The sequence below is a fragment of a genome, unplaced genomic scaffold (genome assembly GCF_019419815.1).
Source record: "Pyrus x bretschneideri cultivar Hongxiangsu unplaced genomic scaffold, Pyrus_bretschneideri_v1 Contig47, whole genome shotgun sequence".
Lineage (NCBI taxonomy): Eukaryota > Viridiplantae > Streptophyta > Magnoliopsida > Rosales > Rosaceae > Pyrus > Pyrus x bretschneideri.
Window position 1 is genome coordinate 1,506,458 of NW_025999784.1, and position 20,777 is coordinate 1,527,234.

General features: G+C 35.5%; 4 protein-coding genes across 4 annotated transcripts; 3 read left to right on the forward strand and 1 right to left on the reverse strand.

Moving 5' to 3' along the window:
• The first annotated feature begins 9,812 nt into the window (after positions 1–9,812).
• On the forward strand, positions 9,813–10,474 carry LOC103963640. Its single transcript, XM_048567941.1, has 2 exons — positions 9,813–10,429; positions 10,462–10,474. Exons 1-2 carry the CDS (start codon positions 9,813–9,815, stop codon positions 10,472–10,474), a joined length of 630 nt encoding a protein of 209 aa, XP_048423898.1.
• On the forward strand, positions 10,424–11,351 carry LOC125469868 (putative UPF0481 protein At3g02645). Its single transcript, XM_048567905.1, has one exon. It carries the CDS (start codon positions 10,475–10,477, stop codon positions 11,144–11,146), a length of 672 nt encoding a protein of 223 aa, XP_048423862.1. The 5' UTR covers positions 10,424–10,474; the 3' UTR covers positions 11,147–11,351.
• A 445-nt stretch (positions 11,352–11,796) lies between these two features.
• LOC103963641 (60S acidic ribosomal protein P2-1-like) lies at positions 11,797–13,752 on the forward strand. Its single transcript, XM_009376473.3, has 4 exons — positions 11,797–11,952; positions 12,035–12,128; positions 13,017–13,249; positions 13,532–13,752. Exons 2-4 carry the CDS (start codon positions 12,041–12,043, stop codon positions 13,556–13,558), a joined length of 348 nt encoding a protein of 115 aa, XP_009374748.2. The 5' UTR covers positions 11,797–11,952; positions 12,035–12,040; the 3' UTR covers positions 13,559–13,752.
• A 931-nt stretch (positions 13,753–14,683) lies between these two features.
• On the reverse strand, positions 14,684–18,210 carry LOC103963642 (monodehydroascorbate reductase). Its single transcript, XM_009376474.3, has 10 exons — positions 18,052–18,210; positions 17,586–17,657; positions 17,094–17,145; positions 16,843–16,923; positions 16,524–16,642; positions 16,215–16,434; positions 15,989–16,107; positions 15,780–15,905; positions 15,340–15,480; positions 14,684–15,220 (listed from the first exon to the last, which is right to left on the reverse strand). The coding sequence occupies exons 1-10, from the start codon at positions 18,100–18,102 to the stop codon at positions 14,897–14,899; spliced, it is 1,305 nt and encodes a 434-aa protein (XP_009374749.1). The 5' UTR covers positions 18,103–18,210; the 3' UTR covers positions 14,684–14,896.
• Between the last annotated feature and the right edge of the window lie 2,567 nt (positions 18,211–20,777).

Below are 20,777 nucleotides of genomic sequence, written 5' to 3' on the forward strand. Positions count from 1 at the left end.
TTTGTCCGTAACCGCCAAATCAAGGGCAATCTATTTGTCGCCCATGAAGGCTACCATTATTTTGAACTCGAGAAGAAATGGAAGACAAGTGAGATGACTATGAAACTGAATATGAATAAAGCCTATAGTAGAGTGGATGTGACATTTTGGACTAGACAATGTTGAGGATGGGGTACGATACTACTTGGGTAGCTTTGGTGATGAGTTGTGTCGATTTGTATTCCTTTTAGATCCAAATTGTGAGAATTCTAATGATCCTCACATCTTAATCATTTAATTTTTTTTATTTAAAATTAAACACAAATAGTACATGATGAAAACTGACCATATTATGTACAATGAACGGTTATGATATGGGGATCCCCACAAAGTGAATTCAAATTGAGGATCCCCACAAAGTGGATCCGAAGAGGATCCTCTTCCGAGTTGTGTGAGATCCATATCCATGTCAGTTGTGATTAATGGGAGGCCGGGTAAATTTTTATGTATGTTGGAAATCCTTATATATATCTCAATATATAAAGGGTCAAGATTAAAAAATTCTAGGACCTCACTTTAAAGGCTCGTCTAAGATTTCCCAAATTCTCAAGACAGGCTCTTAGGTCCTTTGCTTTCCCACATCTTCTTTGAGAACGATTCACTTTTTTTTTTTTTTTTTTCTCGTGGACCACCAATAAAAATTGTCGCAACATTTTGAAGATATTTGATGATTACAACAAATAATAAACAAACACTAGAATTATAGTTTTGTAGGGTATATGTTTGGATGAGGGTTTTACAAGATTCAATGAATTAATGTTAAACTAAGAAGAAATTGACCATAAAATGTACCATGGAAAGGACACTGATACTATTTTTTGGCCACTGGATTAAATAAAGAAAATTTTAATGAAAACTCCTAGTACTGTTCAATTTAACGAAAAGCTCATACTAAAAAATCAATCATGATACTATTCATTTTACCTTTTATTTTGACCTTATCGTTAAAACTTAAAGTTTTCAAACCATTTTCATTAGTTTTTCTTTAAATAAACCCAAGAAAAATTGAATGATAAAAATTGACAATAGTGTGCAAAATGAAAAAACGAATACATGGAAATTATTTCTCATCTATGTTTAGACTCAAGGATATGTGTCTGGTTCCTTTTATTTTCTCTCAGTATAGCTTGTGTAAGAAAAATTAAATAAAACGATGATCATTCAATACAAAATGACATTCTACTTTATGGTCCATCGTCATGAAGTTGGCAAATGTTGTAAAGACACAAAAAGAGATGATGCCAATACAAAATCAAGTCTTGCAAAATTGAAATATAAAACAAATTCATGAGAGGATGGTTTATTTTTTCGAGAAATGTTAAGGTAGAATTTTTCATGGATCCTCCATCACCTTATATTTTTTTTACAATATTTTATAATATTAGTACAAAAATTTACGTTAAACTATTAAATGACAGAAAATTCATATAAACCCCCTTTTGAAAACGTCGCATGTAACATTTCTCTTTCCAAATATGGATATCTGTATTTGTTATTTTCCTGATAGAATTCCAAATTTTTTGGTCTCCTCCAAAATCTGTACTGACTTATGGAGTGGCGTTTGATCCGCGGCTGTAAGACAACTTACGCGCCTCCAACGGCGAGGGAAGGAAAGGGATACATCTGTGCGTTTGGTCGTACGCGCGTCCGTGGCAGGGACACTTCCAAATTATGTCGTGTCGTATTTTCACTTTTATTTTTTGTCTGCACGTTATGTCGTCGTAGTATAATTTTATAAAACGGTAGACCAAGTCTTCAAAACGACACCAAATCTGATGACTAAAAATGGTGAATCCACAGCAATCGAGTGCGTTGTGCCCTGTAGGTTTTGGTCACACGTTACGCTGGCAAATGAAGACCAACACTCCCTCTTAGTCTTCGTCTTAGTCTTCGTTTGTTGCTTTATCTTCCTGGAACAAACTAAGATTTGTCAGTTGAGGTGACTTGTGGAATTCGATTACACTTATAGCATGTTTACTAATCCGTAATCGAAATGAGAATAAGAAATTCGATTCCGATTATGGATTATACATGCGTTTACTAAAATTGAGAGGAATCAAAAGCGCGTGGGGCTCACATAAGAAATGGAATCCAATTCTTGAAATTGAAGGATTTGGATTCCCAACATATACAAGGTATTTGGATTCCGGATTGCCCAAGCAATAGGAATGATAATTTTTTTCCCTTTATGCCCTCACTTACTTTCATTATTTCCAAGATTATCCTTTTAACCCTACTTATTTTTCTGAAAATGCTCCTAACAATTTCTTTCCATGTCATTCTAGCTCATTAAGCATAATTATGTGCTCATTCACATTATGCACAACTCCATACATATGTCGAAGAGAAAAAACTACAACTTGAGCAAGAAAATTTAAATTTTAAAGTCAATACTTAAATTTATAAAAAAAATAAACAAAATCATTTTAGTATGTCTATGAAATAAAAAAGCAATTTAATTTTTTCTTACTATTATATACTATATCAAATTTTATTAAAAAAAAGTATATAAAATATTTGATTTGATTTGAGACAAGGACATTTTAGTAATCATACTGATTTATATTCCGATTCTGCTGAATTAGTAAATAGTTTTATGGAATTATATTCCGATTCTGGACAGTTTTAGTAAACCACTTCAACAGGAATCAGATTCTGATTCCACCTCATTTCAATTCCTCCTCAATCCAATTCCTCTCAATTTAATTACGAATTAATAAACGCACTATTAATATATTATATGAACATGGGATCATCAATCATGGATCCTGGAAATTGTGGTGAAACATGATACACGGGTTGTTAGGGTTGGCGACTATGAAGTGTTGCAGTCTTATTTTTGGAGAACACTGTAGCGGATTCAAAGGCGCTGTTACGTAGGATCACTAGAACATTAATTTTTTACCCAGTTTTGTCGTCAAGCCAACGATACGACTCACTGTCTAGCTAGCTCGCTATGCTCATCATTTTGGTTCCTGTTTTATAACTAGTTTAAGGAACCTCCAAACATCATCTTAGATTTATTGCTGGAAGACTGTATTGAGTCATGGGCGTTTCTTGCACCCATGTTGTACTGTGTTACTACTCCGTTAACACTTGTACAACGCAAGTGGAGTTTAGTTGGTATGACAATTGTAGTATGAACTATAAACTTAGATACGAGTTCTACTAATCTCGATTATATATTAATCCGTTGCACATATTGAGCATGCTTCTTGTGATTAGAAATACCTTCTTTGACCTTTGATATACATCACCTTTGAGGTTGCTGACGAAAATAAATAGATGGATTCATTCTCGATGAAATTGTCATAACTCTTTACTTTGATACATGACAATGAAAAATCGATAGAACTGGCCCTAAAATTTATACACCGTAAATCATTTTAATCGTTTTTCCATGAAAAATCTGTTGAAAATCTCCGAGAAACTTCCCTTTGGCTAGTGGCAAAATCATGTATTCGTAGTTAAAAAGTAGCCACTTATATAGACTGGAAACAAAAATTTAATGGGGTTCTTTCATCGCTAATCTTGGTTGAGAGACTAATATATACTTCATTTCTTTAACGTCAAGTGAATATGGTTATGTGGATATAGATGTCACACCACTCCTTTAAGTGTGCCAAATCCACCACAGGGAATTAATATACAGATAAGCCAATGCACAGAGGCTTTTCTTTTGTTTAGACATATATATTTGTCATTTACCAATGATCAAGCAGAATTTAATTAAATTGAGCTTAAGCCAAAGTAGTTAGAGGGTTTGGTCCACCACTACCGAAATATAAATTTTCTTGTCCATTAATCTGGAACATGAACCTAACCTTATTTATAATCTACTTTCTATTAATCACAGCAACTTAATTAGGCTGTTCACAAATAGTTGTGTGGATCACACAAAGTTTCTGAAATTTGGGGGAGATCATTATAGTATAGGCAATGGTTAAACATATAAATTCATGCTATTAGTTAGTTTATTGGTGGAGTCGAGTTTATTGGTAGTTCCCTTTTCCGTTAGTTAGCTGTATTGTTTTGTGATTTGTGGCTTAGCGGTTTTGTGTTGTGTTGTGTTGCTTCGACGAGTTGTTGTGGTCTTGTTATTTCAATTGTGATTGATGTGGCATCGCTATATTTTAGCAATGGTTTCATGTGAGCATTCAGAGCCAATCTTCCGCGTCTATTGTCTTTATGATTGACTTGTATCATTTGCTTTAGTTCTTGTAATTCTTGTGGTAGTCGTGTATGAATTTTATCTCTTTTGTTATTGTGCGTATTTCTCTCCAGATCAAGAAATTTATTAACTTGTAAAAAAAAAAAAAACAACTAGTAATTAGGTTACTAACTGAAAGTTTATTAAAACCAGACTCTAAAACTAAAATAAAGGAGAGACAATAGGAAACCCCAGCTCCAAACAAAGAAAGTCAAAATCTTATCTTGGCATGCCTTTGACCTTATAATATATACAAGAAAGTGCTTGGTCAATGTGGTGTGCTTCCCTTGTACTAACTACGTTGTCTGTTCTTGCTGCTCCCACATAAACAACTGATATATCTCAAAAATACAAGACATTCCTTATTCCCTAATCCTTATGGAACAATGCATTATTATATATAAATGAATGCTAATGCTCCATTTTTGAATGTTTAATCCTCTTATGGGATCGCATAAAGCAAAAGCAGGAGTGGAAAGAACAATGTGTTTCCATTTCTGTGATCCTCAATCAAATTATTGCTATAACCCTAATATTATAGAACTTTATATATGTGGCCTTTTTGCAGTCTTGTATATTAAAATTCATTAAATAATTAGTTATACCAACATAAATAGGAATCAATATCATCATTTAATCAAACCAATTGGTATTTAAAATTTTAGAAATTAATTTTTTTATGCATATATTGGTCTTTGTAATCTTGCAGTGCTTGGTGATATCGGCTTTCAATGAAGTACTTGAAGTCTGCTTATTACTTTGCAATTAGTTATTACTTTGCAATTAGTCATACTTTATTGTAATATTTTTTTTTAAAATATAATTTTCAGAAACTCGTTTGAAAATAAATGGTTTATGAATTTCTCTGTAATGCCCTTTGCTCAATGATGAAATATTGTACTTTTACTAAAAAAGAAGTTTTTTATGCATGCACGTTCCCACTCGACATTAGCATTTACTGTATAAAAAGTTCTATCATACGCAAGTTACGCATCATAGATATAAGTTGAGTCATGGCTTAATAAGTTGATTGATGCGTGAGGTTTTATTTTAAAATTGTATTCTAGGGAAAATTACTACTTATAAAAGAGTTGCATTCTCCTGATCACTTGAATTGAAATATTTATAATCATTACCATTGCATTTAACGTCAAGAGCGAATATTGAAACATTAAAAACACATTTATTCGTTCTCTATCCTCAATATCCCACCCAAATGTGAATGGTTTTGTATTTTTTTATCACCCAGTTACAAGGAGAACATTTCTTCTACTTAATAAACCTTTTAAATTCTTGGACAATCATCGATCTTTCCATTGTTGTACAATTATATTCGATCCAGCTCCTAATGGAGCAGAACTATACATGGTGTTGACTAAAGACGAATAATTCTCTGGTGCTGCACAGGAAAATGTAAGTAGGTGAACTTATTTAATTCATCACATGTTTTTGGTGGCCTCGCCATTGTGACCAAACCATGCATGCACTTACTCGAATTTTTTCAAACTTGTTGGGTAAGACCAGAAACCCTAGTGCTCTCCGATCACTTGATCGCTTTCCATATCGATCACTGTGTACATGCACTATGCACATATTATAATTTTCCTACACGTGAACGTACCACGGGCTCATCCTTGGCCTCTTTTGTTTATTATTAGAGAGAGACATGACAAGTAAACTAGTGACATTTTATGTTAATAAAATAAATATATATCGTTTAGATATTTTTTGTTTTATTAATATGGGACTTTAAATGGCACTGTATTTGTATCAAATAAGGCGTTATAGTTATTGAAAGCATTGTTTCAAATATCAATCGGTGAAAATCTCAATATGTATTTGTGAAAATATCGATGAATATGTCGATATTTGTTGCTTTCAAAGGAAGTTTAAAATGAAATTTTAGAGAATATTAAACATTGGTTTAAATGAAATATAAGAGTTTCTCCGATATTTAACTGATATGTCGAAAATATTAACAAATTTGTGTATCTTAGCTGGAATTTAAAATTTTCCTGATATGAGGTGAAATTTAATTTCAAACACTGATAAGAATCATGTATATGTGTATAACTACTACACCATGTGGAAAAGTAGATATTGAAAAAAATAAAATAAAAGGAAGACAATGAAAGAAAGTGAAAGAAAATGATGGTTCACAATTTTTCTGGCTCCATGCAATCCATTCGTTGATTTTTTAAGGGTGTCAAGAGATAGCGACTCATTGGATAATCAATTTTTAAGTGTAGATGAGCCAGCCAAGTGTGTGCTGTGTTTTCTATATTTTAGTTATGAGACCAAACTTGTTCTTAATTTTGTTAAGGTTAACAATAGTTTTGTGACAAATTGATGAAGTAAGAACATACGTGGTTTATGCATTTATTTATTGTACAACTAGAAACCTACTATGCTAAATGTATTGTTTTTGTTTGATTTATTTATTTTTACTTTTAAAGGGGAACAACTAGTCGCAAATCACGGTTATCCACCCATTTCAAAGGTCGGGAAGACTCGCAGAGGTATTTCAACCTCTCCCTGGCTACAAATCTGGCTTACAAACCAGCCTTTTTTTTTTTGATTTATTTAATTTGATAGTAACAAGTAAATAAAAATGTCTAAGAGGTTAAAAAAGACGTGTGAAAATCAGTTTTCTTTTTAGATATTGTATATATGAGCTCTTGCACACCTTACAATCTAGTTTTGTTGGAGCAGGTTCTACGTACAAGATTCCTTTTGCACATGTGCGCGCAATTCCAGTCTGTGGCTCAAGTTGGTGCTGGAAGTGACTCATTTATCTACTCTATTGGGGATCCTCTTAAACAATTTGGCAACTCATTTGTCTACTCCATCAGAGATATTCTAAGTATACAACTCGTTTCATAATATTCATGTACTGAACTAAGCCACCAACAGTTATTAACATTTCAGAAAATCATTATCACTACGATTAATTATTTGGACTGTCAATGTATTGTTGAGTAGGTGTAGATTGTAGGGTTCAATCTGTATGTTTGTAATGCTTCGCTCTACGTACAAATCAATCACTGATAAACTGCCATACATTGATTCTAGTTGCGCTGGTAGAAATTAAAGATAAAAGATGATCGAACAAGTGAGGTTTATGTCTGAGGTTTGAGGTAATTTGGATTGTTGAAGATGGTTCACGTAAAATCGCTTGAAATTGATAACTTCCAGCACCGCACCTAAAGTATTTAGGTAGTTTGGGCCTGTAGTGGACCTTGCCTCCACGAAGCGTTAGCTCCTCAGTTCTTATAGGGACTCGGCTGTGCTTTTTTTTCCCTGGTTATGCTTCATCTTCAACCTTATATTGCTCCAAATTTTAGTATGTTGAGTGTGTTTCCCTTGCATCCGTTAGCTCCTTCATTTACTCCTGTTTACTGGCAACTACCACTTGAGATTGGGTGAAGGTAAATACTAATGGGTTCGGCAGGATATGGTGGAGTGTTTCGAAATTCTAATGGTGTGTGGGTGGGGGCTTTTAGGGCAAATGCACATGTTGCTAGTGCTGTTGAAGCTGAAGTTCTTGCAGGTTTGGAGGCAATCCGTGTGGCATGGGTGCGTGATTGGCACCATGTGTGGTTGGAAACAGACTCCTTTGTACTGTAATGTTATTCATAACATGTTTTTGTACCACATTTTCATACCATCTTGGGTGACATTTGATGTGGACAGTCACATCATTTGAATTAATTAGATTTTTTTAATTTAGTTCATTATTTAATAAACTAATAATTAAGAAAAACTAGTTAATTAAATAATGATTGTGGTATATAAGAAGTATTTCTCCTTCCTTTCCTTGAGTTTTGCGAATTTTTCAAATGATATGGTTGTCTACATCAGATACCACCTAAGATGATATATAAATATAATACAAAAACATGATACGAATAACATTACTCTTAGTTTTTTTACATCTCCTTCTCCTTCTATTTCGTGGAAGTTACGTAATGATTGGGCAAATTGTATGTGGCGTGCTTCTAGGTTGCATTTCCATATCTCACATATTTTTTGTGAAGGTAACAGAGTAGCGCGAATTATGGAGCTGGCCACTCCGATTACTCATGGTGAGATTTTGTTCTTAGAAATCCGGCCATATTCAATTAGAATTTTAAAGAATATAACATTTTAGGTATATTCAATTATGAATTTGGAGGGAATTAGAGAGATTTCGTCGTGTATTTTCAGTATTCACAAATCTCACATCTTTCAAAGAGATTTCGAGAGAATTGAAATAAAATTTTACATAAAATCTCTACAAACCAATTAAACTCTATCAAAATCCATGATTTATAAATTCATTAGAATCCCTCAAAATCTCAATGGTATATACCCTCCTTAAGAGTAAGATTAGAGTTGTAGTCCAACGACCTAGCTTAATTGTGTTTACTCTCAATAGGACAAGCAACAACAATAGATGAGAGAGATCAAGCCACTTATACGATGCAACTGCTCCCCATATCATGGAGGCAATCAGTTTTTAACGAGTTTGTAACCAACACCAATTCAAAGTTTCGAGTTCCAATATTTCGCTTCATTAACCAATTATGTATATAATGTGTATTAGCTCTAAACATATCACAATCCCTCACTTACTTGTCCGACATACCAAAACCAATAGCATGTGAAACACTTTGAAAGAAATTTCAAAGTTGACATGCATTTGTTTAGGAAGACTGTTGCCCCCTTCCAATAGAGGAAGTTCAAGAATTAATTGGTTTCTATATCAAAAGAAAACGTAGTTAATTAACCACAAGTGTATCACTTATAAAATGATTTTTAATTGGTCATTTTTCTGTACGACGATATTTACATAAGTTTCTACCTCAAAAGTATATATCCCAAACTTGAAACGAGGTTAAAGTCGAATAAAAAAGTCTGCAAAATAAAAATACATAAATACTAATCTTCAAGTGTAGATAAAGTCATTATCCACGTTAAAGCTAGAGTTAAACATCTTTTACTGTATAAAAGTGCAACGAGTACTGATATGTAGAGTCATCAAGGTTCTAAAAGACACTAGGTGCTGGTTGGGCAGCGGCTGAGATCTAGTGCCTATGCGGATTTAATTAAATCTATTATATTTCGTGTAAATAAGTGTTTATTTATATTTAAAATATATATAATTTCATCATAAACTTCAAAATAGAATGACATATATATTATGAGCTATTGGAACATAATGAAAACATTGGAAACAAGCATATACTGTGTGTTTATTTAAGTATTCAACAAGTCTCTTACAATTTATTGAAAAAAATAAAATGCAAAATGAAAGTTATCTATTTTCTGTCTAAGTGAGTCGCAATCTAGACGATCTTGGCAGGTTAGGTGGGTGCCTAGGTGTTCTAGGGGGGTCAGTAGGTCTAAGCGCCATTTCTTAATTTTCAAATGCCTAGGCATTAATCAGGGCGAGGCCTAGGTGGCGCTAGGCAGAGATTTTTAGAACAGTGAGAGTCACATATATATGTGTGTGTGTGTGTGTGGAAGGAGATAAGCACTTTGTAATTAAGAAGAAACCTAGCTTCCGATCCAGGAAACTACAATGGCTGATTCCTTGGAGCAGAGGTTTAATAGATTGAGGGATGCAGGAACAAAAAATCAGGATAGTTCTACAAGTGTTGTTCCAAGCAGGTCACGACCGATCATCCAAAGTGTTTCCAGAACTCTCCGAAGTAATAAAAATTTGGAGAAATACTTTGAGCCAAGGGTACTAGCAATAGGCCCTATCCATCATGGAAAGTTTCCGGAATGGGAGGAGCTCAAATACAGATTGGCAGCGGACTTCGTCAACGACAGCGGCCGGAGCGAAGAATTTTTGTACAAGGAGATTGAGGACAACATCAAGGAGTTAAAACAATGCTACGACGAGAAAACAACAGAGCGCTATGATGGTGATGAGGCGAGCCTCGCCTGGATGTTTTTCGTAGACGGTTGTTCAATCTTGCAGTTTATACACAAGTATTCTACCTTGGAAGAGTTTGAGATAAAGAGAGACCAAGTGTTCTTTGCTGAACAAGACTTGTTCTTGCTAGAGAACCAAATCCCTTATGAAATCCTCAACCTTTTGATGAGCTCAAGCATAAAAAATGAGGACCTTTGGAACGGAATCCAGGTGTTTCTTGATATGCATAGTACTGCAGCTTGTGCATCAGCGAAGCCGTTCAGATGGTATAAAAGGATGATGCGACAAGATCTGAAATTTGAATGGCGTTTGGGAGTATGTATGGAAGATTCATGGCCTACTCACCTTCTCGAGCTTCTTCGAACAAGAATGCTAGGTCCAAAAAAAAAAATGGCGGCGAGGCAGCTGATAATGTACTTCTTCCACCATCATTTCGCAACGCGCAGGAGCTTAAGGCAGCCGGGATCCATTTTAGGTGCAGTGAAGGTATGCGTGACATATCTTTTAAATCACTATGCTTTGCAGGATTTCTCTTTCTTCCACCAATGAACGCGGACGCAATGCCTTTGTTCTTGAGTTTGATTGCTTACGAAATGTGTCCCGATTTCCAAAATGATTACGCGGTCACCTCTTACTTAAGCTTCCTGAGTTCACTCATTACTCATCCCGAAGATGCAAAGCAGCTAAGGTCAGCCCGCATACTTCACAATAAACTCGAAACTGACGAAGCACTCGCTCAACTCTTCAACGAGATAGGCCCTGATTTGGTATCAAACCCTTCGATAATTCACATCAGTAGCAGATTAGAAAAGCACTACAAATCCAAGTGGAAGGCATGGATGGCTCAGTTCTTTGAAGATCATTTCAGTAGCCCCTGGGCCATGCTTGCGTTCATCGGTGCTCTAACGGCACTTTTCTTGAGCGCCATCCAGACTTGGTACTCAATCATCAGTTATCATCATCCTAAATCTTAGGATTCTCTGTTGGTATTTTCAAAGCTAATATCGAAGAGAAAATCACGGCCTCGTCCACCTTCATACGATCTGTTTGTATTCATTCTCGCTATTTCGATTTCCTTGTAACCAGCTCATTAAGATTATGTTCATTCTATTAAGTTGGCCTTCGAGGAGGCTTAGCAAATCCTTTGGTTTGTTGATTATCAAGCGTGACATTGTTGAATTCTGCCAACAGAAATATGTATTGTATCTAGAATATATTATATGAATATTAAAATACTTGCATCACAAGTAATAAAACTTCTTTTATAAGGGATTGTATCAATGTTTGGCTTAAACTTTATATTATATTTTTGTTGTTTGATGTGTATTTTTATTTCATGTCTCAAAGTTAAATTTTTTTATTTTATTAATATGCACATTGTAGTTCTTCCAATTATAAAATGAGGCTAGTGGCTCTTTACCACAATGGTAGAAAGGCGTTGAGCTATTGTATGACAGCGTAAATTTGAATCTCTCCAATGACTAAACCCTAATATCTAATCTAACAAAATGTATTGTTTAATAAAAAAAAAATTAGAAAATGAGAAAATATTGAGAGACATTAGTGACCCATAAAAAAACATCGAAAATACAATAAACCTAAATGGGCTGGCAGTTACTTTAATCCGGCCCAAACCCGAGTCTGACTGGGTGTTGTTGTCCGATCAAAACCCTAGCAGCTCTGCATAAAACCTCATTTCACTATCCTCCTTGCTTCATTTCGCATTCGGCTGCAAATTTACCCTCTCTCTCCGCACTCTGCAGATCCAGAGCCCTCTCAAGTACTCTCTCTCTCTCTCTCTCTCTCTCTCTGGATTTGAGAGACTAATAGCCATTTTTACTGATTAAATTTGTGTTTGACAGGCAGAGATGAAGGTGGTCGCTGCATACTTGTTGGCTGTGTTGGGCGGCAAGACCACCCCTACCGCCGAAGATATCAAGGACATCCTTGGCTCCGGTAACTTTCCCTTTTGCCCTCTTGTGGTTCTTTTGCTCGTTCTGTTTATAACCTATCGAAGATTGCGACTTTGTGGTTTCGTAGTGCGATATTGCGTGTTGATTTGTAAATCCCATTTCTGTATTCGTATTTTCTATGTGGGTTTTGAATTTTGATCCCTATCAGGTTGAGATTTTATTTTTTGATTTTTTGTGAACCTGAATATTTGGAAGTGACAAGGAATTGGGTTATGTGGATGTGTTATTTTTCGGTGTTGAATCATGGCGATAATGATTGCCTTTCTGTATTAATGTACGTATGGAATTGGATGGTTCGACTTTAATAGTTTTGGTTATTGTTTGTTTGTATTTTTATGTACTGGAATAGCAATCCATATGACATATCTCTTTTTTGGTAAGATGAAGCAATTGAATGCCGTTATAATACCCATATTTCCTGAAATTCTGTTTGGTTGCATATGGTTATCGGTCTGACGACTTCTAGGCCTCGTTTGGCCTCTAGGATTGGATTGGATTGGATAACACCTAAGTTAAATGTATATTGAAGGTAGAAAGCAATTATTAGAAGAGGATTAGACATGGAGGAATCTTGTGCCTTCTAATCCTACCATTTTGGATGATTGGAATGACAAATTCTCTTAATGAGTAATCCTTCGCTCTAAACATATGCATTTTGATCTTCAACATACCTTTATTTAAGTGGGTTATCCATTCCAATCCAATCCTAGATACCAACTGAGGCTCAAGAGGATAGCAATTTATTAACTGTATTGGAGTTGTTGAATGCTTATGTTGTCTGTGCTTTCTACTCTGGATGTTAACATTAGGAATCATGGTGTTGTGTCTATACAAGGTATTATTGAGTCTGAAAATTTGGTATTGTTTACAGTTGGTGCTGAGGCTGATGATGACAGGATTCAACTTCTGCTCTCCGAAGTCAAGGGTAAGGACATCACCGAGCTAATTGCCTCTGGAAGGGAAAAGTTGGCCTCCGTGCCAGCTGGTGGAGGTGGTGCTGTTGCTGTTGCTGCAACTGGCGGTGGTGGTGGTGCTGCTGCTGCCCCTGCTGCAGCTGAGGCAAAGAAAGAGGAGAAGGTTGAGGAGAAAGAGGAATCCGATGATGTAAGTTACCTGGATAATCTCATTAATATTGGTTTGATGCTTTAATGACTGCTAATCCAATTCTGTTGCTATTATTTCTTAAGACGTATATGATTAATAGCTTCCATCTCAACATGATTTGTACATGTGCATGGCGGCAACCTTCTGTTAATATGGTCATGTAAATTCAGTAGACATTTGCCTTTGTTTGAGTTGTGGAACATTCAGATGCACGTTTGAGTTGTGGATACATCAGACGACGATATAGTTTTCTTATATTTCTCGTTTTTTTCCTTGTTGCAGGACATGGGATTCAGTCTCTTTGACTAGAGCGGTTGGAGTGCATACATCCCGGTTTTCTCTGTTGGAGTTAAATAGAAATTTTTATTCAGTTGAATGTTCGGTTTTTGGATCTTAGCCAGTAGAAGACATGATCACAATCTAATATGCAGTTGGTTATGGTTATGCAATTGTGGTGGATTTGAATCTTCTTTTCTATCCAAGTTTATGAATCTTTTGTCTTCCTTCTATGCCAATTGCTCTTGCAAATTGGTGAGTAGCTTTATTTATTTTGTTTGCAGTTGAATGACTTACATGGCATGAACACACCTGCCATTGTAATCTCGTGCCAATAGTGTAACGACGTTATTTTATTATTGGCACGAGATGCTACACATGACGTCATTTTACAGTTTAATGAGACGATTGAAGCGAATTCAATGGCCTTAAACGACTACTATTTTGACTTCAAAAATGTTGGAACTCAAAGGTTGAATTCGTAAGTATAAGCCCAAATCGAACCAATGTTTGTTACAACACCCTCTCATTCCCAACATTTCTAACCACCTTTGTCTCAGTAAAACAGACTGGAAACAGAAAGTAGTTTTCGGAAAATTGAAAAACCGAAAACTGTTTTCTTACTTTCAGTTTTCAATTTTCAAAAAAAAAAGAAAAGAAAATTGAAAACGAAATGATTATCAAACGGTCCTTGTGGCGTGAGGCCGGATTTTGTGAAGAAAACAAAAATCTACACAAACCAGTTGTTCGGATGAATGTGAACTAGATGAATATAGCAAAAAATTAACCCTTAATTTCAAAAATGTCGCTTTTTATAAAAAAATTTCAAATATATTCAAATCTCACTTAGGTGACAAATACCCTCAAGTTGAATTATCCAATTAACTAAAAAATTATTAGATGAAGAATTAGAGAAAACCCTACTCAAGATTTTTGAAATCTTTTATAAAAACTAACATTTTTGAAATCAAGGGTTAATTTTTTGCTATATTTGATAAATTCTAGATTGAATATGAATCACCTCTATCATTTGGCAATGTAGACAACATTGGTTTCCAAGCCAATCTAATCATATCCAATCCAATTCAAGTCACTCAGCAGAATCACATCGATATTTTCGTCAACTTGCATATCACGCTCACAACCAATCACACCCACTAGCACAAGAGGCAGAGTTTATTACAAAAGATCTTGGTGCGATTATATATTGTTTTTATTTTTGTCAGAAATTCTTACTTTCGTTCAACAATTACAATAACAATAAACACTGTAAACACTGAACATATGACTGAAGCCATTGAAATCCCAAATTATCTCTAAACCTTCATCAAGAAGCTATAATCCATTTATTTTTCCCACCACAAATGAAGGTTAAATCTTACTAGCGAAAGAGAGACCTTCCGTAGCAAGCTGATCTAAACTGGCAACAGGAGGTTGGGCCTTTGCAACTTTGGCAATAGCCTGGTTTTCCTCCGGTGTGCCGCCCTCCAGAAATGCTCCGACCACCTTCCCATCTTTAATCCAGTATGATCCAAACTTCGCCTTTGGTGTGGCAGGATTACTGTCGCCGAAGAGCACAGTTTCACCAACATTGTCACCATAGAATTGCCATGAAAGATCGAAGGAGCGGGAATAGAAGAATGGAAGGTAGTCATACTCCTCAACTGTCTTCCCTTCCTCGCTTGCCTTGATGGCCTGCAGAAATCAATGACAATAATATAATTCACACGCCCACGTGCAGAAGCCTTTCAACCCGAAAACATGACAGATTTGACAGAATGATATAGATGGGTTCGTAGTTGAAAATTCCATACCTTTACAGCCTGCTCAGCAGATTTGCGTGCATGGTCAACATGCTCAACTCTCCTAATCTCATTGTACAACTTCAAAGGAAAAGTGGCGACATCACCCACAGCATATACATTTGGAACACTTGTTTTGAAGAATGCATCAGTCTGCAATCAACCGGCACATATTAAAACGGATGCCATGAAACATTCACTACAGAAACAGGATGACTGATCAAATGTTGAAACTGAAAATATATATCCAATATGATGAAAATACAAACACGACGAAATCCTTGAACCTTTCTTTCGCTATTGTTTACTTAATATGGGCTAAAACAAGTGCTTATCTGTGTGATTAACCAGTAAAGGCTATGAAGATTGATACTGCCAAGGACTCCAAGCATCATAAAAATAAAGATACCGGAAAAGGGGAAGGAATCAAGTGATTTCGGAAGTTGCACGACCTTAATGCCACCTTTCTCTTCTTCGACTTGTCCCTTGAACAATGTTGTCAGGGGCCTGCCCCCAACACCAACAACAACGATGTCAGCTTCAAGCACGGTGCCATCCTTTAGGTGCACTTCCTTAACCTATATTATGACAAAAGTCAATATTCGAAAGGGCAGTTTCATCGAAGCATGACATCCAAAACGACAAGCAATCGTGTATGCACCTCTCCATTTGAGTCAGCAGTAAATCCAGTCGCAACTGTTCCCTTGATGATTTGAACTCCTTTGTTTTTATAATAGCCCTCATAAAAAGCAGCAATATCAGAAGTGAAAAGCCGAGGCACTGCAAGGACAAGGAAAGATTAGAGGAATGAGGCACATAGAATAGAAAGAGTGGCCAAACTCATATGCATACAAAACAATAAAAAGCTTGAAGCACTATTCACTTACTGCACCATGGTTCCGGGTAAACCATTTTAACATCTAAATTGTTAATTCTCAAAACTGCACCAAGCTCGAGACCTATGTACCCTCCTCCAACAATCACAGCCTTCCCATTCTTTTTCGCTTTAATTGCTTCGTTGAGTTTATCGGCATCATCAATTTCTCTCAAATAGAAGATGTTTTTGGCATCAGCTCCTTTGACACCAAAATCTGTCAGTCTTATAACCTACGAAAACATAAAATCCATTTGATTTGGTATACAAAGCTAGTTCGCTCAGAAAAGCTGAGGCATGGAAAATTCCTGGAGTTGCTTACGGTTGAGCCGGTGGCAATGACGAGAGTCTCATACTTGAAGGATTCCCCAGTTCCACTGACAAGAGTCTTCCCAGGAAGATCTGCTTTAACTATTTCAGTGCTAAGAATCAATTCTATTCCTGAAATTATAAAATTATGCCTCCATCAGAATGCTGCATTCTAAAAGACCCAGAAAATGGAAGATCAGAAAATTGTTAAAATGAATTTGGGACAATAACAAGTAATAGTGGTTTTCACCGCGTCTAAATACTCCGGAAAGCTCTCAAACATTCTCCAATCAAAATTGGTGTATGCTGTACTGTGAAGAAGAAAAACATACCTTTCTCCTTGTACCAGTCAGGAAGCAATCTTTCTCCTCCACTTCCAACGCAGACATGAAACCCAGGAAGTCTAGCAGGAGCTGCAAGACCAATCCCAACAGTAAGTTACAATGTCACAGAAAGTGATGAACTTAAAAATGAGGTTGCTCTATGTTGACGTGTCAGGTGCAAGTAAGAATCCAGAGGTCATAAGACACAATTCTGCTTAATTTAAGCACTGGACATTTGGAATAAAAGTCACACAACTTACACTCGGGGAAGAGATAAGCCTTGCTGAGTGCAGGACGTTCATAGGGAGCCACCTGGAAATAAAAGAAATAAAATTTAAGAATTTTTGAGAAGTTAACTACGTAATAACATTTGAGAAGTTAACTACGTAATCAAACAGAATTAAATTCCACCGCCATTAGAGGATAACTACTTCAAACAGCAGTAATAACATTTAGTACAGAAAGTATACAGGTAGCAAAAAATGAGCATCGACATAAATAACACAAAAGAGAGTATCTTAACCAAAGTTTAATGTGAAAACTGAAAAGCACATCATCAATTAAGCAAGCAGTCGGCAATACTCATCATACTAGATGTAACACTACCACAATTCACATTTTCTAACCTCGTTACCAAAATTCACTACTGATTGCATTAAAATCCGAAAAGAATATAATTTTGCTCAATAATATCTCAAATATTCAGTCAACTGGATACAAAAACACGTGAAAGCGATCATTGGAAGACATACCGCCTCTTTGGAAATGACCGCTAGTTCGCCTGGCTTAAGCCCCTGCTTGGCAAACTCCCGAGCTGCATAACCCTATAGATTTCGAAAACAAACGCATATAAAACTTAAATATTGATCAAGGCTTCCACAGTACAGCAAAATCATCACAAAAAACAGTTTTTGAAGCGTGATCAAAATTATAAAGGAATTTATTTGTCATAATTACCATAATTATGTACTAAAACAACTACAACAGAAACGCATTGACTTCAAGAGCATCAAGTACTCAAAATTTCGTAAATAAAAAACGGAAATTGAAAAAATCAGATTCGATCTATGCAGATACTTCAAATTCAAAGACAGAATTATGTACCTCATCAGGATCGACAGAAAACTCAAAAAAAAAAAAAAAAAAAAAAACGAAAATAATGCACAAAATTAACAAAATTCGATCAAACGGACAAGAATCGATCGCAAAGAAACTTACAGCTGAGACTCCGCCGCCGAGGATGACGTACTTGAAGTTCTTCGCCGCCATTGATGGTTGATCGGACGAACGAAACGCGCGTTTCGATTCTTCTTCTTCGCTTTGAATTCAGTTGGTGAAGACGTGAGAGGGATGCGATAAGGTTTTGTGAGCTCAGTGATTGTCAAACTATTTATATGGTGACCGGTGCTTCCTCATTGGACAGTTTGGACTAACCTACGTCCCCCGTGTTAACGGAGTTTTTCCACGTGGCGAATCAAAACACCGTACATCTCTGCTGCCTGTGCAATCGCCACGACAACCGATCCGTCCGTTTAATATTGCCCAAAAAAATATTTAGTTTCTAAATAATAAAAAATATAATTTTCTGAAATTTCATTTTAAATAATAAATATATAGTCCTTATTAGCCCCGTAATAATATCTCCTTTGATGTCTAAGATTGAAATGGCTGATACTCTAAATTCAGTGTACACCGAATAAAAAATGAATATCTATTTTTAAATTTTATCTGAATTTATTCTTTCAATTCTCATAAAAACTGCTAGATAAGAATGAGAAAGTTTACTTCATGCTTAATTCATTGTGAACCTTTTAACTGTGGAAAAAGAAATTAGAAGTTGATTTGTTTCTTTCTTCAATAAATATTGAATCTAATGAGCTATTCAAGTCACATTCATTTATAAAACAAACTAAGCCTATGTGATCTCTAAATCTTCGTATATTTACGTATCGTGAGGAGGAATGGTTGATATGAAGAATGAGGTATGAGTTTAACAGCCCTCCCTCCTTGGTAATAAAAGACCTTGATTTTTTCAGGAGCCATTCGTTTTTTTGTTTCGTTTCTTGGTTGTTAGTATACAAATGAATGAGAATGATATTCTTTCCTTACAAATTGAGACATTATAAGTAAACAACTCTTATTTTTATTGTGTGGGAGCACTGAGTGGAAAAACAATCCAAATAAAAAAGAGTGTTTGAAAATTAACATCTATGGTGAAATTTGAATAAATAACTTGTTTTATTTGGATTATGATATTGCTAAACAGTATTACGTGGTTGCCCTCTTAGAAATTGAGATCCACTTTGTATCTCTATGTCCCGAGCTCGCGGATTGAGAGATTCAGACCACTTAATCTCAATCCTACAGCCCCAATCAGCCCATTTCACTAGCCCAATTCACTAAAACTCAAAAACTTGGACTGCTTAGATCTCTATCTCTCTCTCTTGAACTGTTTAATATTTTTCGGTTTGCCGAATCTAAATACAGAAATCCGAAGTGAATCTCTTTCCCCCTTAGCAAGCCCATCAAGTTTTGGTTAGTTTGTCCCTTGATTCGCTAACCAATTGCTCATCGAATTGCGAGGTATGGTTAGTCGATTCGTGGTTTGTTCTTTTTGGAAGATTCAGGGTCAATGTGGCTTATGAATAGCCTCCTCGATGATTTAAAGTGTTGTGAATGTATTTTATTGGCATGTGACTCTTTTTCCTTATACGAAATTTTTCATGTGATCTTATCTATAGGAGGTTATTTCTAGTCCATCTTTTTTGATATGCCTCCTTATAAACTCTATTAACGTTTTGAGGTAGTGAAATTTGAGGAGGTAAATTGTCTGCCCTCCTGTTTGAATGCCCTTTTCATTCCTTATTATTTTGTGCGATCACGATTAAGTTACGTCAACATTTTATATTGATTTTTTATAGAGATAATAAGACAAAACGTAATAAGAACATAAAATGTTAACGTGATTTAATCGTAATCGCAGAAATAAGGGGAGATAGAAAGAACACCCAAACAAAAGTGCAGATAATCTGCCTCCAAAATTTGATTCTTAAAAATAGTGCTACGTTGAAAAAAATCAAAAGTTACGTGAAACAACACGACAATATTTCTTGGACAGAGAAAATCTTACACAGTAAGTGCATAGGGCTGTCCAGTGTGAACCCAATTTGATCCTATTTTCACAGTAGGTACCTAGTTAAAAGTTTTTTGATCATGGCCATTGGATTTGCTCCCCAAAAGCCTATTTAACAAAAAGACAAAAAACCAAAAATGGAAAACCATAATCCGCAGAACGAATTTGATCCCACATGAGCAGAACGCAATTGTTGCTGCTGCCGCTACCATTAGGCCGTCTTTAACCGATGGTTAGCTAAATGATTCGTTTGAACTCTCTGGTTCTTTAAGATACTAATATTTTAATAAACAGTACAGGGTCATATTTATCTCCATCTCCAACCGAGGGTCAAAGGATCAGAGGGCTCATTTTAGCCTCGTCACAAAAAACCGTCTCCAACTGAGAGCTAAAGGGTCATCGAGCCAAACATAATTTATTATTTAAATTTAAAAAGTAGTACAACTTAAATTAAATTTCAACGGCTAAGCGACATTAAAAAAATATAGGAAAAAAATTAGAATTTAAAAAAATATATATGAACCAAATTTTGTAAAATAGAAGTTACAAAAAAAAAAAAAATATGAAACGAATTTTGTAAAATAGAAGTTATAGAAAAAAAATAGAAGTTATAGGAAAATTTTTGTAAATGAAAAGTTAAATAAAACTGTAAAAAAACAAAAAAAAAAATCAAAATAGAAGTTATTGACAGGAAATCCGACACAAAAAAAAATTCTAGCCAGCTGGAAAGGGTTAGCCCTTCCCTTTGAGATTCCGTCGGCCCCACGAGCCATCTAGACTAGCCATCGGTTGGAGACGGTTTTCGGGCTAT

Excerpts from the sequence above, each read along its gene's own strand:
- LOC125469868 (XM_048567905.1), top strand. The coding sequence starts at position 10,475 with ATGGCGTTTGGGAGTATGTATGGAAGATTCATGGCCTACTCACCTTCT.
- LOC103963640 (XM_048567941.1), top strand. The coding sequence starts at position 9,813 with ATGGCTGATTCCTTGGAGCAGAGGTTTAATAGATTGAGGGATGCAGGA.
- LOC103963641 (XM_009376473.3), top strand. The coding sequence starts at position 12,041 with ATGAAGGTGGTCGCTGCATACTTGTTGGCTGTGTTGGGCGGCAAGACC. Across the intron at positions 12,129-13,016 it reads CAAGGACATCCTTGGCTCCG|TTGGTGCTGAGGCTGATGAT; the intron begins GTAACTTTCCCT and ends TATTGTTTACAG. Across the intron at positions 13,250-13,531 it reads AGAAAGAGGAATCCGATGAT|GACATGGGATTCAGTCTCTT; the intron begins GTAAGTTACCTG and ends TCCTTGTTGCAG.
- LOC103963642 (XM_009376474.3), bottom strand. The coding sequence starts at position 18,102 with ATGGCGGCGAAGAACTTCAAGTACGTCATCCTCGGCGGCGGAGTCTCA. Across the intron at positions 16,924-17,093 it reads GGCTTATCTCTTCCCCGAGT|CTCCTGCTAGACTTCCTGGG; the intron begins GTAAGTTGTGTG and ends TTGGTCTTGCAG. Across the intron at positions 16,435-16,523 it reads TCATTGCCACCGGCTCAACC|GTTATAAGACTGACAGATTT; the intron begins GTAAGCAACTCC and ends ATGTTTTCGTAG.